The sequence below is a fragment of the Pleurodeles waltl genome, chromosome 4_2, assembly GCF_031143425.1.
Source record: "Pleurodeles waltl isolate 20211129_DDA chromosome 4_2, aPleWal1.hap1.20221129, whole genome shotgun sequence".
NCBI lineage: Eukaryota > Metazoa > Chordata > Amphibia > Caudata > Salamandridae > Pleurodeles > Pleurodeles waltl.
In genome coordinates, this window is record NC_090443.1 from 972,431,742 (window position 1) to 972,449,516 (window position 17,775).

General features: G+C 46.1%; 1 protein-coding gene across 1 annotated transcript in view; it reads right to left on the reverse strand.

Moving 5' to 3' along the window:
- BEST4 (bestrophin 4) overlaps positions 1-13,247 on the reverse strand; it is a 171,898-nt gene extending 158,651 nt beyond the window's left edge. Inside the window, exons 1-2 of the mRNA XM_069232809.1 lie at positions 13,187-13,247; positions 753-937 (exon numbers count right to left, since the gene is read on the reverse strand). Of these exons, the coding sequence (XP_069088910.1) occupies positions 753-904 (152 nt within the window). The 5' untranslated portion in view covers positions 905-937; positions 13,187-13,247. The remainder of the gene's footprint in view (positions 1-752; positions 938-13,186) is intronic.
- Positions 13,248-17,775: the final 4,528 nt, after the last annotated feature.

Below are 17,775 nucleotides of genomic sequence, written 5' to 3' on the forward strand. Positions count from 1 at the left end.
AATTTTGATTCTAATGCTGAAATCATCAGAGGAGTATTTCCCCTTTATCGACAGTTAACAGATCAAAAACTACATGATGACCTGTTGTGAAGAAATCCACGAATCAGCTGCAATTTCATAAGTTTATTTCCAGTAGTAACAGCCCTAGCACGTAATGCACAATACGCGCTGCTCTTGTCTGTCCCAATCGCTTGCCTCCAATCCACTCACCCCACATTCTACAATCCTACATTCCACAATCCTACATTCTAATTCATTACATATGCCACTACATAGGCCAAATACATTCTACCATCACAACATGACCTGCCCTTCAAATGTTTCGTGCATTACACTTGAAGTCCACATAAGATTCTACTGTTCTGTCTACTATCTAGATACTTACTTCTGTGTAACCCTAATACCATTTTATCAACAATTCCAAGGTTGGTGTCTCAGATAGGATGTTTTAATTCTAGGTGTAAATATCCACTCAGGATTTCACCATGGTTTAGCAACCATTCATGGGACTTCTCGGTGAAAAAATAAATCACACTCCACTCACCACTGGGCACTAGGTCTTGCATCCATCGTCTCTTCTTCAATGAGACTGTTCAAACCTCTACCACTTGAGAAAGCCATGAATACCGGCTGACTTCCCATCCATGTCCTCAAACTTTACATCAACCACCAATATAGGAAACATATTTAAAAATAATATTAACAAGTTCCAAGCTATTTTTAAGATAATACTTTGGATGTGGTTGACGTACCTGTAGGTGACACTCAGTATTGCATAGAGGGTAATGAAGACCAGGAACTCCTTGTAAAGCAGTTTGTAGATACTTCCCTTCCACCTGAAGAGCAGCTTCGAGAAGCCCCCAAAGCGGGCATTGGCCACCTTCAACGTGTAGGAGACTGTCATAGTTTTCCACGCTGTTCACAGAGTCATTAGAAACTGCAGGGAAAGTGTCTCGTTATTGTGATGTTTGGTACAAAGTGAAACAAATTACACAACTAGTGATGATCTCCATTGGTGGATAGTTCAGCATGTTAGAAGTCTACAATCTTTTTTTAGATGCCATGGTTTCCATGATGTTTGAGTCTAACCCCCTCATCGATTCTCCTTGATGGATCCATGCACAACATTTTTCCGTAATTAAATGTGTGTTATACTGTCTCTGAAATAAATTACTCCTGAATTTCCAAGTCTGATTCACAAACAATTTCCTGCAAGCAACTGTGTCTTCATGCAGGTTTAGGAGTAGCTTACCTGGAGTAATGCATGCATGGCCATGGAAAAAGAGCTTTGTGAAACAGTTCACGAAGTAAAGCAGTTTTACTCCCGGAAAACTAATGGGTAACACCTAAGTCTAAAACACAAATATTCACAGAAAAAATAAAACCTATGTGAACCAGGCAAGGGAATTCAGAAGTAATTCACACGTAAGACAGGAGTAAGGCACAACTACTCACAGGAACGAGGTGCGATTTGGGAGCTTCAATGTGCAAGAAGAAGCAAGGAGCTGGGGACAATGGACAGTAAAAATATTAATGCTGTGGGTGAACTGAAGTGCCCATGCAGTTTGTTTTGCATTTTTAAGATGATAGTCAGCTACAAATAACTTTTTTGAAAACGTAATCTTTTTATTGGGATCACAGGTTGTAGTGACACGAATGCTAGATTTTCTGGGTCATATTTATAAGCCCCTTGCACCACCCTGCGTCACATTAGCATCATTTGTTTTTTTACACTAGTGTGGCATTAAGGTGGCCTTTTCGGTGCGCCATAGTTACAAAGTGGCGATAGGAGCACGCAAGAAAAGTGGCGCATTCTTGTAAATGTGCCCCCTTGTACCTTGTACATGGTGCATTAAGCCACTGCCAGGAGAGGGTACTTGGTGTCTGCTTGGTGCATCGCCTTCAGTATTTCAGGCACACTGATTCTGTGTGCCACTTTTGAGTGATCATACCTCGGGCCACTGTAGCGGCAATGGACTCCCACATGAGTACCCAGGGGTTACTTTGAAGTAATAGAAATATTTTGAAATTATATTACTGCAAAGATCCTGAATCTCAGCAGATCCGTTTTTCAGTGGGGGGTTTCTGGAGATTATAGCAGGGCAGTGATCAAATTTGTAAACAGTTGACTAACCTTCCTCCTACTGCCCGCCATTAGTAATCTGTGTCCACATTGACAGAATACCCATAGCGTCCTGATGGAGCCATCTCATAGGCGAGGTGGAAACGTGACAACCAGACAGATCAAACTAGCATCTTCTTGCCTTCCCGCTTGCAAAAAAAGTTGGCTGTTGCCCACTTGATGGTACAATAACATCAGGTGGCCGGAGACTAGGGGGCAGTATTACCTGGCATGGAGGGTACCCCTTGCTCTGGGGGAAATAGCCAGAAGGTAACATGCTGATATAAAACATAGCAGATAAATACCAAGAATAACTTCCTGGTTGGATCATGCACTAAAGCAGGCAGCTCGCCTTCCGATGGTGCATAAGTCAGAACCAGTGTAAGCTAGGAGTTCAGGATTGATGGATGAATGCTTATCCGTGATCTGTCCTCACTGACTGACAATAAAGTATTGTCTCACTTACACAGTAACACACATGCTCAGCTCAGGATTTCCTGGTGGTGGACCTGTACACCTCCTGGAGCTGGCATCTAGACAATACCTCCCCTTAACTGCCTTCTGAGCATATCACACGTCGCTACATGTACCAGCAACATAGCTAGCTGAGGAGGCTGCCTACCTATCCAGAGAAATGCAGCCGAGGGTTTCAACCTCCTGGTAGGGCAGACATAGCCCTTCATCCTCCAGAGGAAGATAAAATGGATGCCGTGGAGGAAAGTAAGGCCCATATTTATAGTTTTTGTTTGTGCCACATTTTCGTCACTTTTTGATGCAAAAGTGGCGCAAACATACAAAATACAATTATAATTTGTAAGTTTGCACCACTTCAGCGTAAACAACTGACACAAATGCAGCGCAAAAAAAGTATAAATATGGGCCTAAATGTGCCATCTACTTACTATTCAAGTGCTTAGAGACGCTCAACTAGGGGAGTCAGATATATAAATAAGCTTTATTATCAGAGCTCCACATCAAGGAAATTGCTCCTAATAGGATCCACACTGTCCTTCTCTGCTAGGGAGTGTGTAGGAGTGACCATTCCTGTTGTGGACAGTGTGAACTACATCAGGAAAAGTAAAGGAAACTCGTCTTTAAAGCAAATTTGCCTCTACACGTCACAGCAACAATAATGTGCCTCTGCTGACTGCCAGTCAAACGAAGGGTTGCATTCCAAACACTTTGAGGCAGATATATTATTATTTAGAGCAGCGCAGCTCAGCAACCAAGATTGCTCCTCTGGCAGTGCAGGGCAGAGAAAACAATGCAGAGCTTTATTTACAAGCGGCTTGCGTCACTGGTATGTCACTTTTTGTGATGCGGGGCAGGCTGCAGGCCCATATCTACAAGGCCACGCAAAGCTACTTTACGTTGCTTTACATGGCCTTGTAGATAAGGAGTAAGGCAACATAGCGCAAATCGCTGCATTGCCTTACTTAGCGTCAAAGAGGCGTTCCATGGCTGTTGCAGTGGGTGTTCCCACGCAACGCCCATAGATTTTGACGCATTCCCAGATTTACGCGATCTTGTAAACCTGGGTTTGCACCAAAAGTCAATGCCTCCCCAGGGAAGACGTAAGGGAGGCGCAATGAGGAGAAATATCCTTAGTTCTCCTCGTTTTCCCTCTTTCTATTTGTGCTGTATTCTGCACATTGCATCCAGTGATTGTTTTTGTGCAGGAGGGCATCCCTTTGTGCACAAATACAATCATTCCTACAAGGCAGACACACTCAGGCCATGGTGCAAGGGGGCCTGCGTTGGTGCACGGCAGCCAATTGTGCGCAAACGCAGGGGGAAAGGACAGGAATGTGCCGTATCTCATGGATACAGCGCATTCCTGCCCTTTTCGTTTGGTGCAGGGTAGCGTCCCAAGAATACTTGCAGCGCTGCCCTGCTCCAAAACCTTGGAACTAAGGCCTTATATTTATTTAAAAATAACCTTACTTCCCCCTGAACTGGTGCACAAAAATGCTGCCTAGCGCTCCATAGTGCAAAGATCCATGCATAATGTCTAGTATAGTTTTTCTATAGAGAGTATCCCCCCTCCAGTACAAAATCCTATGCCTACACAATTTAAAAAACATTTCTCACAATGGCTTTGTGCTGTACAGTACAACACAAACGGAACGAGTGAAACAAAAACTTTTTTTCAAGTTAGTGCCTGCTTCAAGAGGTGTCATTTTTTTGATGCAAAGCCCAAGTTATCTTAGTAGCTCGGGACTTGTGTCAAAAACTATGGGTGTTTGCAGTGATTCACCTATTTCACAGCCAAGTACCGCCCAATAGATGGAGAGTGATGCAATGCGCTATTTGTGGCGAGAAAGGAGCATGACCCTGCACCAGTGAAGAGTCTTAGTAAATCTGCCTGGTACACAAAGCTTGTGTGGGGCTACTCCACAATGTCCTAACTAGTCACACTCTACAGCCTGACCTGACGCTAAAGGTGACGTCGCAGACTTGTATCACTATGTTGTCGTTGAGATACTCTACATGGGCTCAGGTCACTGAACTTTCAAGAATCTTCTGTTTGGGACTCTCTTTCATTGCCTCTTCACCACCAACAAACATCAGATCATTAGTGAAAGAACTGAAACCCCCACTTCTTGCTCATTTTTTGGTATTGAAAACTTTTTCTCCTTCATGTAGTGTCTTCTCTCCGTTCTCTATGTTCAGTGATCTGTCGCATCATTGGTCATATCAGAGTGTTACAAAAACAAAAAAGAAAATAAGAATAAATAAATACTATGTCAGATCAAAGACAGAGCGCCCCACTCAACAACTTCATTGAAGAGGTAAAAAGCTCCATAATTGAAGAACAGGTCCTGTAAATTCTCAACTAACTCATTGCAGAACAAGAAAAATATTTCCCACCAGGGGAACACAGGATATATTTGCCCCATTTTTAATCAGTTAGAGCGGGCACCTGGGCACCTCCCCTGCCACTTGCCTGTGGCTTCCAGTTCCTGCTTGTTCTAGACTGATCCAGTGACACCGCAGCTGCTTGGGTTTTCACACTGGGATCTTCCTGACCAGGTTTTCCCACTCACCGTTCTTCCTGCCATCAGAAGCTCTGCCCACCCCAGGACGCCGCAACAAACACAGCCATCACGCTGACTCTCGCTCCACATTAAGACCTTTTACCTGCACCTACTGCCACTTCACCTGCCACAGCACACACACCGGCCCACTGACCAGCCCCACCCCGAACACACCACAGGAACACCACCTGAGCAAAAACACCAGCTCACATGCGTCCCTCCCAACACGCGCTCACTATGCAAGCATTCCACCGAATTATGGGACTTCATCGCCACCGTCACACCCAACATCGTCTTCCTCGCTGAGACCTGGCTCAATCCCACATCCATCCCTGACATTGCCAAAGCGATCTCTGAAAGGTATAAAATCATTCACCAGGACTGCACCAACAAGCTGGCAGGAGGAACAACCATCATCCACAAAGAGACCATACAGTGCACCATCACCCCAACAACACCACCATCCCTATGGAACATCTCAATTTCAAGCTCCACACTGGAGACAAAACAATCATCAGAGACACCCTTCATACTGACCCCCAGGCCAGCTTCTGCAACACCATCGCAGACTTCATTGCACACTTAGCCTTGGAATCCAAGAACTATATCTTCCTCTGCGACGTAAACAGGACATACGCTGGACCCCATTTTCACCTCCAGCAACTGTGTCAAATACAGCCATGTCGCAGAACTCACATGGATTGATCACTCCTTCATCCAGTTCAGCATTTCCAGCACCTGCACCTGCACCTCCATCCCCCAGGATGACCAGTGTCTACCACCAGAGGTGGAGCTAAATCTCAGAGACCAGCTGGGCAGAGGCCCTCAGTACCTCCAACCCCGCTACTGCACCAATCTTGAACAGGGAGTGAAAAACTTCAATGCTTGGATCACCAAATGTGCTGTTAGCATCATCCCCATCAAAAGCATCAACCAGAGAAGATCCTCCAAAAAGGCTAGCTGGTACTGCCATGAACTCAGAACAAGATCATGAGACAGCAAACAGCTGGAGAGGAGGTGCTGCACCAGAAAGAATGCCTCTGCCAGAGCAGCTCTCAAGACCCCCTCAACCTCTACCACCACCTACTGAGGGCAACAGAGAAGACAGCCCTTGCCGCACACACTGAAACCAGCACCAACAATACAAAGGAACTTTTCAACATCGTTAAGGAATTTTTCAACCCGGCTGCCAGTGAAAACCGCATCACAAAATCATAGGAGCTGTGCGACAACCTCGTCCACTTCTTCCACTACAGGATCACAACCATATACAGAAACTTCGAACCTCAACCCACACCTATGGGCTTCCTTGATAGATACGCCACCACCGTAACCAACACAAACCACACACTGACCACCTGGAACATTCGCTCCACCCAGAACATCGCCTCCACCAGGAAATCCATCCACTCGGGAGCTCCCACAGACCCATAGCTGCACCACATCTTCAACATTGGAAACCAAAGTATCGGCCAGGAACTCACCACCCTGCTTAATACTTCTATCACCACAGCAACATCTCCTGATGCCTGGAAACACACCAAAGTCAGACCACTACTCAAAAAACCCTCTTCTGACCCCAACAAACCCCAAAACTACCAGCCAATCTCCCTGCTCCCATTCCCAGCGAAGTTACTGGAAAAGATCATCAACAAGCAACTTATCTGGCTTCCATAGTAGTCACAGCACCGAAACTGCTCTGATTGTAGCATCCAATGACATTCGAACCCTCCTTGACTGAGGAGAACCAGCAGCTTTGATCCTCCTCGACCTCTCAGCAGCCTTCAACACCGTATCCCACCACATGCTGATCGAAAGACTCCATCACATCAGCATCCATGGGGACATGATCAGATGGATCACCTCCTTCCTCACCAGAAGAACCCAGAGGATCCACCTCCCACCTTTCACCTCGGAACCAAAAGAGATCACCTGCAGTGGCCCCCAGGGCTCAACTCTCCCCCCCACGCTCTTCAACGCATATATGACCCCGTTGGCCAACATCGTCAGATCCCATGGTCTCAACTTAATTTTCTATGCAGACGACACCCAACCCATTCTCTCACTCACTGACAACACCTCCACCACCAGAACCAACTTCCACAGATGCATAACAAACATCGCTGACTGGATGAAGAATAACTGCCTGCAGCTGAACACAGACAAGACGGAAGTATTGATCTTTGGCAATAACAGCAGTACATGGAAAGACTCCTGGTATCCATCAGACCTATGGCTGGCACCCACTCCTTCCAACCATGCCAGAAACCTCAGAATTATCGACAACAAGCTCACCATGAAATCACAGATCAAAGCTGTCTCTTCAGCCTGCTTCCTCACTTTGCGCATGTTACATAAGATCTTCAAGTGTCTACCCCTACACATGAGATGCCTCGTTTTACAGGCCCTCATCACCCGGTGACTGGACTACGGCAATGCCCGCTACGTAGGAATCACCGCACACCTCCTAGAGAGACCAGACCATACAGAATGCCGCAGTCAGACTCATCCTCTGCCTTCCCCGACAAACCCACATCACACCCCACCTCAGGGACCTCCACTGGGTCCCTTTAAAGAAGAGATGCCAATTCAAGCTGCTGACCCACGCACACAAGGCTGTACACAACCAAGGACCTGAGTACATTAACCACCGCCTGAACTGAACTTCCACCAACCGTCAAGAAGACTACGCTCTGCCTCCCTTTCACTTACCCATACTCCAGCATCGACCAAAGCAGAAGTGAAGGACGCTCCTTCTCTCACATCACAGCAAAAACCTGGACCAGCCCCCCCACGCTCCTCCAGACCATCACCTCGCTTCCAGAATTCTAAATGGCCCTCAAGACCTGGCTGTTGGAATAAGCCTCTGGGATCTGCAAGCGCCTGGATACCCTATCGGGTGATTAGCCGCGCTTTATAAATCCTGATTGATTGATTGAAATTGCTTGGCAAAAAAGGTCAGTGATCAGTGGATGGTATATGCGCAGACCAACGTTTTCGGAGAGCAACAGACTGCATTTGGCTCTCACTGGGCGATGACGTCCTGGACCATCTGATCCAACTGTCATTCTCCATACCCTGAAAATAGTGGATGATGGCTTTCTCACAGTGTCAGGTCAGGTTGAAATAAGGACAGAAGGAAAAGGAGGGTTAGCCCCTCTTCAGAAGTCCATGAACCACAGTGGAAAAGGAAGACCCTTGGTCAACTGTTGCCCTAGTCTCCTGAAGGCAAGTCCATGATAAACGTCCATAGTAAATGTGGACATAACCTTCAGGGCACAGCACATGCAACTACAAAGTGTTGCTCATGTGTTTACTTCCAACAGTCACCCATGTAACCTGCTCAGGCTCAATGACCATCTTTGCAACATCTGTTCCATAGATAGTTACACCTAACTCTGACGAAATGACGATTCCATAGGATGATCATCTCCAAGGAGGAGAACAGTATCAGTCAAGTTATGCTCTACCTGAAACCCCAAAAATCATAGGAATGAAATTCTACCTATCTTATGTCTTGAGTGCACTATATTCCTTTGTGGTGACTAACCATGCACACTGCCAGGGCACTAGAGCATGACAGACTTTGGTACAAATGCAACTGTCCTCTCTGTACCAAGACAAACCCTGGGGTCTCTAAATTATAAATTAATTGGACACTCCTTAAAGACACATTCCTGCTTGGGTTCAATACTGTTAAATATTCCTAATCGGCCTGTAGTACTAGTAATAATAATAATAATAATAATAATTACACCTAGATTGGACAATGACAAGGTCCTGATCTGGGGCTTTCCATGTCATTGGTCAACATTATTCATCAAATGAACTCCTGGCAAACACGTTGTACATTATGCACACCTGGATACCTTCTGCTTACTGAAAGCGAACGTAACCAAGAGAGAGGTATGCTATGGATCTTTAACAGAGGCTCACTGACTGTAGCCGTCGAAGCCATCGCCTTGTCTCCGACCAGCAGTACGAAACCTCTTGTAATTGGCACTGGGTATCAGCTTTCGATTAAAGACTGTGCAAGACAATAGACACTAATGGCCTGGCCTCAGCTGATCAGGCGACATCTGAAGATTAAGCCACATCTTTTTGCTATCAGCTTCCCATGACTATACAGGCCCAGAGCATCCAGTTTGCAGAATCAGAAGGAGCTCCTGCAGATAGGAGATATCAGCAATGCAAGTGTAGATAGCCCAACACAACATATGGTTTTAACTGCTGCTTCCTCTAAAACACTATGCAGTGTCACAGGCGAGGTCATGGGCAGTGCAATGGGGGAGTTCTGATTGTGCTGCTCTCTATAACAGGTACATTTCAGAGGGGTTTAGGCTTTGCATTGTAACCATACCGTCCTTTTAACTGAAGATTTGGGAAATTCCAAAGGAATGGTTTTGATAACAACTGTTTTTTCTCCACTGAGTAAAGAACCACAATGTGAGTGGCCACATCTAGAAACCGCAGTAAGACTAGAGATCCAGACAGAGTCTAGACGTAACAAGAAGACCGGCATTTTCAATCTGTGCTCACAGCCTCTGGGGCAGTCTCCCCAGCTGACCATAAAACTCCAGTCTTCTTGACCAACTTAACAAGAAGCTTAAGACCCACCTGTTACTGCAGTGCCTACCTGAGCCAGTCAAATGATACCCCATGCCTCTTATCCCCATCACTGCCACTCTTTCCACATCCCACTTACCTGATTGAGAACCATCTCGTTCCCTACTCACCTTCATTCACTACGACACACTTCCGGTCGGGCAAGGAATCTGAGGAGCAAAGAAGCCTTCCACCTTGAAGCCAAGAAATTTAGGGCCATATTTAATAAAAGTGGCGCTGCACATTGTGTAGCTCCACTTTTCTTGCGCCCCTTGGCACCGCCCTAATGCCACCATATGTGCGCCGTATTTAAAATACAGCGCACCATGGCGGTAGATAGGGGACTGGCGTCAGAATTTTGGACGCTAGTCTGGAGCATTGCAGGATCAGGGTAAAAAATGTTGGCGCTAATCCTGGAAAGCTCATTGAGGCCCATTGTAATCAATTTATGTGCCTCCGTCATGCATTGCGCCACTTTGTAAATATGGTGCAGGGATTTTTGGGCCTCGTAGGGCCTCATTAGCATAAAAAGGAAAGACACTAATGTGGCGCAAGGAGGTGCTAGGGGCTCTTAAATATTCCCCTTAAATTCCACCAAGCTGCAGAGAAGTCCTTCTCTGTAGCGGCCCCTGCATTCTGGAACTCTCTTCCTGAAGAGACAAGATCAAAAGGTGACCTTGGGGTCTTCCGAAAAAAACCTTAAAACATTTATTTTCAAACAACCCTTGAACGCTCTATCGCTCCCCTTGAAACGACCTTCAATCTGACTCTTCTCTAGCTTTTTCTCCTGTTCTCTGCTCTTTTTTTGACATTTACCTTCCCTCTAACAACACTTTGCTTGATCAAATGATCATTGTTGCAATAAATTAATTATTTTTCTTGGTAACGGTTACACCTAGGTCTCCTCTGGTAGGGTTGTGTATTTTAAAGCTCACCGACCCCTCTTGGGTAGATCAGTGCTATATAAGAAACTTTAAATAAATAAAATTAATACATCTCCCCTGCTACGTAACCTTCACCTGCTTTTACAGTCCCTTGCACTTTATAAGCCATATCCGCTCCTCCGTAAGCCTGGGTTGGTCATACCCATCCACTTCCTACTCACAGCAATCTGTTCTCCCCCAGGGCCAGGTTTCTGCTTGAAATAAAAAATGTGCCTTACAGCAGAAACAATGTCCACTCCTTGCCCTTCCTCTTTCTCTGAAGCAGCAAATACACGAGGAGTTAATGATGGGCTACAGTGTCACCCTCTGATATTACTGATGTCAAAGGATGAGTGATTTCACTTCCTGAAACCCTGGCTTGTCAATAATTCAACATCCAGACAAAAGCTGAAAAAACACAATGTCCACTGGAGATTTAGAGAAAACCTTAAAAGTTGCACTTTAGCTCAACCTTTCCTTACCCACAAGTAGATATTTAGGCTGTCCCAATCAGATCTCGGCTAACATGGCCAGTGCTGCAGTGGTCCACGTTTAGCAACTTTAGAGTTATTGCTAAAGACCCTCGCCTTCCACTCACTTCCATGTCCAGAAGTCAAACTCCTGTTTGCAGACGATGCTCTGAGCGCACTTCGAGAATCCGTCACACATTGTGGAGCTTACTATGGACTCCAAGGCTCTTTCACTGATTGCGACTATACCTTCCGATTTCTGAGGGGATGACTTCGCCAAACCGTGCCCCTAAATTACTGTATTTTGACTTCTGGACACATTTCTAATACTACTACTACCTATTGCGAAGGTTACATTTTTGTGGACTAGGAAGAAGGCAAAGGATTTGAATATTCTATGTATCATCAAGTGAATACTCCATATGCCTTGAAAAAGTCACTGTGAGTAACGAAACACGTGTCGACTGTTGCCTTGATGTCAAGGTTCATTGGATTAATCACAAACTTTGTTTTGTGAAGAAATTCTTTTGGACTGTTTTTCTACATATCTTACTCTGTGGATTTCTATTGGCAGACTTCTGTAGTTGTACTATGGCGTCTCTTTAAATTTCATTGTAAAAACAAAAAGAACATGATTGGTAGGTTCCCCTTGAGGGAAGAGGTTACAGGGAACTACATGGAGCTGGGGTGGGGCTGAACAGGGAGGGCTTTTAAAAAAAGCTACCTGGAGAGGGGTGTGGATACAATGGAAGACCTGGGGGGGCAGTAAGGACAGCAGGAGATAATTTCACAGTGGGAGCAGCATACCACAGGAGCGGAACACACATGCGCTCCCAGAGATTGCTAAACCAAAAAGTAGTTCCCAGAAGCAAGCAGTGAATGGACACGAGCCATTCAGTCAGATCATGGTAAAGAAGAAATGCTCCAGTGGCAGGGCCAACAAAGGATGGGAGGAAAGCCATAAGAGGCAGGGAAATGAGACAAAAAAGAAGGCATCCAATCAACAGCAAGGGGCAGACCCAAAACCCACTCTATGTAAGTATTCTATTGTACTAGACACAGTAGATCGTCAACAATAGACAGCGGATGCTCTCTGTAGGTCAGACCTAAAAGAGGACTCTTCTGAGTGACATTGTACATATATGCCACGTTTACATTCAGCATTTTCTCGTGCGGCGGAGTGCGAGCACTCCAAAGTGACTTAAAATAGAAAATATTATTTTTAATCACTACAAATAACTTTACCCTTCCCTTCCCAATCTGCATGAAGTTTAACATAAAGAAATTAAGCTGGACGCATCGATTGCCAAATTGTTTTTGTAGATTCATCAAATGGCAGCAGAGTCATTAGCAATTAAGAAAAAACATGTCCAATGGAAGGCGCAATTAAACCATAATCATTGGCTCTGTGCTGGTATCCTGACACCTCAAACTTGCCTGTGATTTGCACTGTGTGCAATCTATGCAGTGTGAATAAATATACCGTGATGCAAAGCTTCCGCAGCCATGGATGTAGAGACGCTCATCTGCGTAATCAAATTTCACCTTGTTATTCTCATTAACATCATAATTTGCTGTTTTGTGTATGCCTTAACAATTAATGACAGTTGATAAAAGCACAGAAAGGCATTAAAACAACCTTTAAACGGTAATTGTGAATTAGATCTCTTTTAGGATTTTGCAAAGTCTATATATATCAATAACGAAAACAATGCAGTATGATTAAAAACATGTTAGAGCATTGCAAATTTAACAGATCTATGGCGACTGTTGCCGATGCGAGACCCTCATTGCCATGAGTGCGTGTGGATCAGAGAGCAATTGTCCCCGGCTTTGCCCACCTCCCAGCAAGAGGGCAGGTGGGCACCTGCCCCAGCATGTAAAATGGCGGCTCTGAAGCTCCCCTACCTGTGCTGCATGTAAAATGGCGGCTCTGAAGCTCCCCTACCTGTGCTGCATGTAAAATGGCGGCTCTGAAGCTCTCCTACCTGTGCTGCATGTAAAATGGCGGCTCTGAAGCTCTCCTACCTGTGCTGCAGGTGCTGCTTTGGGACACTTTGCTGCGCTGTCCGTTCAAGGATGGGTCCAGTTGGAAACAAAACAGCCTGAGCTTTGCACTCCCCTTAAATACTGCTTCCCGGTGCTCATGAGTGGAATCTCTCACAGTGATTTATTGGGGCATTTCATCTCGGACAGGGCAATGTGAGCAGGTTTGTAGACACTGAGGATTGCATCGGTGCCTGGCACGTTTACACTGTTGCTTGTCCTGACTCATATGCACAAAAATGACATTTGCAGTGAGAGGCTAGTGCAAAAACTATACTGGGACAAAGAAATTGCTGGTGCTCAACGGCATGCCAATAGTGCAAACGTGCGCAGCATCACTGAGAATAAGTGCTGGAGCACAAGGTCTTTCTTCAGACAGCATTGCAAATAATGTGAATCCAATAAGAAATGTTAGCTGCGTGGTACAATGTGATACCCTCGGTCAGTGACCTGCAACCAGTGCCATTTTAGGTGCTGCGTTTAAGACTTGTATGGCCACCAGATCTCAATTGTTCCCTCACTATCTCCGGGGCGTGGCTTGGTCAGTGTGGTAGGGGGGTATGGGTGTAAGGGGTGAGCTACAGATTTCCCAACAATCATACTGGGACAACTTGTCAAAGCACATAAATGCAGGAGCGGGCATTGGGCATTTCACTGAAATGGGTGGGGCGGTTTTGCAACAGCGAGGGCCAGTTTTGCAGCAGTGCTGTATTATAGGCCCCCAGTAACAACAAGCATTGACAAAGCCAATAGGCCCCGCCTATATAAGAGCTATTGGCTTTGGCAATGTGTTTGGCCATGTTGTACACACTGGCTCCTGTTCAGCATTGCTAAAGGTTAGTGGCTTGAAGTGTCAGTGTGGACTGGGGAAGTAGAGTGGATTTGTTTGAATTTCATAGAGTGAAGTAGGAGGATTAGAGTGTTATAGAGTTGAGGAGAGGGGAGTAGGGTTTAGTGGCACAGAGTTGTAGAGTGGAATGGAGTGGGGTGGAATAGGGTGGAGTGTGTTGGAGTGTATTGAGGTAGTGGATTGGATTTTAGTACAATGGGGTGTATTGGATTGGAGTAGAATGGGGTGGATTGAGTGGAGTGGTGTGAATTGATGTGGGGTGGATTGGACTGGAATGGGGTGGATTGAAATGGGGTGAGGTGGATGGGACTGGGGTGGATTTGAGTAGGGTGGATTAGATTGGGGTGAGTGGGTTGGATTAGAGTGATGGGGTGGGGTGGATTGGATTGGTATGGGGTGGTGTGAATTACACAGGATTGGAGTGGGGTGGATTAGATTGGACTAGAGTGGGGTGGATTAGATTGGACTGGAGTAGGCTGGGGTGGATTAGATTAAATGAGATAGGATTGAAGTAAAGTGGAGTAGATTGGATTTGAGTGGAGTGGATTAGAATAGATTGGACTGAAGTGGGGTGGATTGGATTGGAGTAGGTGGTGTGGATTAGACTGGGCTGGAGTGGGTTGGATTATATTAGATTGGATTGGAGTGGGATGGATTATATTAGATTGTACTGGAGTGGGATGGTTTAGATTGAACTGGAGTGGGGTGGGTTAGATTTGATTGGAGTGGATTGGATTGGAGTGGGTGGCTTGGATTGGGGTGGGCCGGATGGATTGGGATAGAGTGGGTGGACTGGAGTAGAGTGGCGGATTGGAGTGAGTGATTGGATTGGGGTGGGGTGGATTGGGGTAAATGGATTGGGGTGGCATGTGCTGGATTGGATTGCAGGTGATTGCATTGGGGTTAATTGCATAGAGGTGGGGTTGATTGGAGTGCAGTGGTGTATATGGATTGGATTGGATTTGGACTGCATTAGATTAGAGTGGGGTGGGTAGGGAGGATTGAAGTGGGGTGGGGTGTATGGATTGGGCTGGGGTGGATTGTAGTGGGGTGGAGTGAGGTTTATTGGGAATGGAGTGGAGTGGATTGTGTTGGAGATGGGTGGATTGGAGTGGGTGAATTGAACTGGAATAGATTGATGGATTTGACTAGTGTGGATTGCACTGAGGTGAGGTGGATTGTATTGGATTGGAGTGGGTGAACTGGATTGGAGTGGGGTGGATTGGAGTGGGTGGGGTGGACTGGAGTGGAATGGGATGGATTGGGTGTGATTGGGTTGATTGGAGTGAGGTGGATTGGGGTGGGGTAGGTTGGATTGGGATGGATAGGAGTGGATTGGGGTGGATTGTATTGGTTTGTGTTATTAACTGGGTTTACAGTTGGCAGAGGTATACTTCCTTGTCCAAGTAGGGACCACAATCCTAGTCAGGGTAAACCACAACACAATCCAAATTATCCTGTGCACACCCTCTGGTAGCTTGGCACTGAGCAGTCAGGCTTAACTTAGAAGGCAATGTTTAAACTATTTGTGCAAGAACTCATACAATAACACAGTGAAAACACCACAAAAATACACCACACATGTTTAGAAAAATCGAGAATATGTATCTGAATAAAATAAGGTTGAAACAATGAAAATCCAATGTACACAAGGAAAGGTATGAATTTTTAAACATTAAATCCCACTAAAGCATTTAGAAACACAATAGCTCTAACTGGGGCTAACACAGAGTCGTTGACGGAGTTGTTCTCAATAATCAAACGCCACAGGTGCCGGTCACGTAGTTGATAGGACCCCCAGGTACAGTACCTTTAAAAACGAAGAAACAAAGACCGCACTGTGTCGTGGAGGTGAGGCGTCGCTGGGGTGATGTCAGTCCCTTATGGCATCTATGGAGATGAGGCGTCGGTTCCGTACTGCGAGGCATGGGAGGTGAGGTGTCAGTTCCATCCGGTTGCAGGGGGAGCTGATTAAGCGCCGGTGGCGATGTGCCGGTTCTTTGTGACCCGGCGGGGTTGTTAGATCCAGCCTGTCAAGACGTGATGTGTCGATTTCAAAGTGTCGTGATAACACTGCATGATGTCAGCTGTGTCACAGCAACGTTGGACTTGCGTGCAGTGAGGTCCATGGGACTGGAGAAGGCTGCGGTGTTGGTGCTGGCGTCGCTGAAGTCATTCCAGGTGTCGCTGAAGTCGGAGAACTAGCTAAAAGTTAGTAGATGAAGTCTTTGCTGTCCCTGAGACTTCAGAACAGGAGGCAAGCTCAATCCAAGCCCTTGGAGAGCACTTTTGGGGAAGGCAGAGTCCTTCCAGTGCAGTCAGAGGCCAACCGGCAGCGAGGCAACAAGCAGGGCAGCAGTCCTTCTGAGCAAAGCAGTCCAGATGAGTCCTTTGGGCAGCCAGGCAGTCCCTCTGACAGAGTTCAAGTGTAGATCCAAAAGTGTCTGATTTAGTGGGATAAGAGACCCAGTTTATATACCCCAAAATGCCTTTGAAGTGGGGGAAACTTCAAAGAGTGGTTTTGAAGTGCAAAAGTTCCCCTTTTAGCACAGTACTGTCTGCCGGGAACCCTGTGGGGGGTTATCAGTCCTTTCTGTGAGGGTAGGCCACTGGCCTTTGAAATGTAAGGGAGAGCCCCTCCACCCTTCATGCCCAGGGAGACCCATTCAGTGTGCAGATGAATGCAGATGTGACTGAGTGTCCTGTGTTTGCTGCTGTCTGGGTGGAATGCACCAGGGGGGCTGTCAACCAGCGCAGACCAGATGTGGATTGGAGACAGGCTGTAAGGCACAGATGGCAGTAAGTGCAGAGAAATGCTCACTTACTAAAAGTGACACTTCTAAAATTGTAATATTAAATCTAACTTCACCAGTAAGCAGGATTTTCTATTACCATTCTGTCCATACTAAACATCTCAGGGCTACTCCTTCCAGATCAGAATCCACCACTTAAAAGGGTATGAGGGCAGTTTTGATGCTAGTCCATGAGAGGAGCAGGCCTCACATTCATGAAAAACTAGTTTGTGAGTTGTTCACTTCCAGGACATATAAAACACATAAGTAAATGTCCTGCCTTTTACTTACATAGCACCCTGCCCAAAGGGTTACCTAAGACCTACCTTAGGGGTGACTCAGCAGACCTTTTTTATGACCATGTTTGCAGGTGACCGAGTTTTTATTTGTCGTATCCCTAATACGTTTTAACTGTGATTAAATAGTCAATATTGGTACTAGAAGTGCTCATTGGGTGCTATGCTGTCTCCCTCCTCATTCTGTCTCAGCCTCTCCCTCTGCCATCCCAGGCCCATGTTTAGTGGCCTTGGCAGCAGAGTAAGCTCTGACTCCTTATTCTGTTATCGCCATCCCCTCACCCGTATTTTTTCTCCTGCTTCTTGATTACCTCTGTGGCACTTCGGCTAGCTATCGTAGAGCCAGCAGAAGGCATTTTTATTCCTTCTTGTTGCACACTGTTAAGACACCATCTTTAAAGGTCAGCGGTCCAGCTGCCGTCCTTTTTCTGCATTTCGTCTCCGTATAAGGGACGCAATGCTGTGTCTGCACCGGGCCGGGCCCAGGGGCCAGAACCCTTAGTCCCATTAGGAGGAACATGGTTTCCTATCCTTCGATCTCCTCCATTCTCTCAGGCCGGGCTCCTTAGAAAGATGTCATTGTTGCTTGGACCCCATTGATGATAAGTGGCTTTGTTCTATCTGCCACTGGTG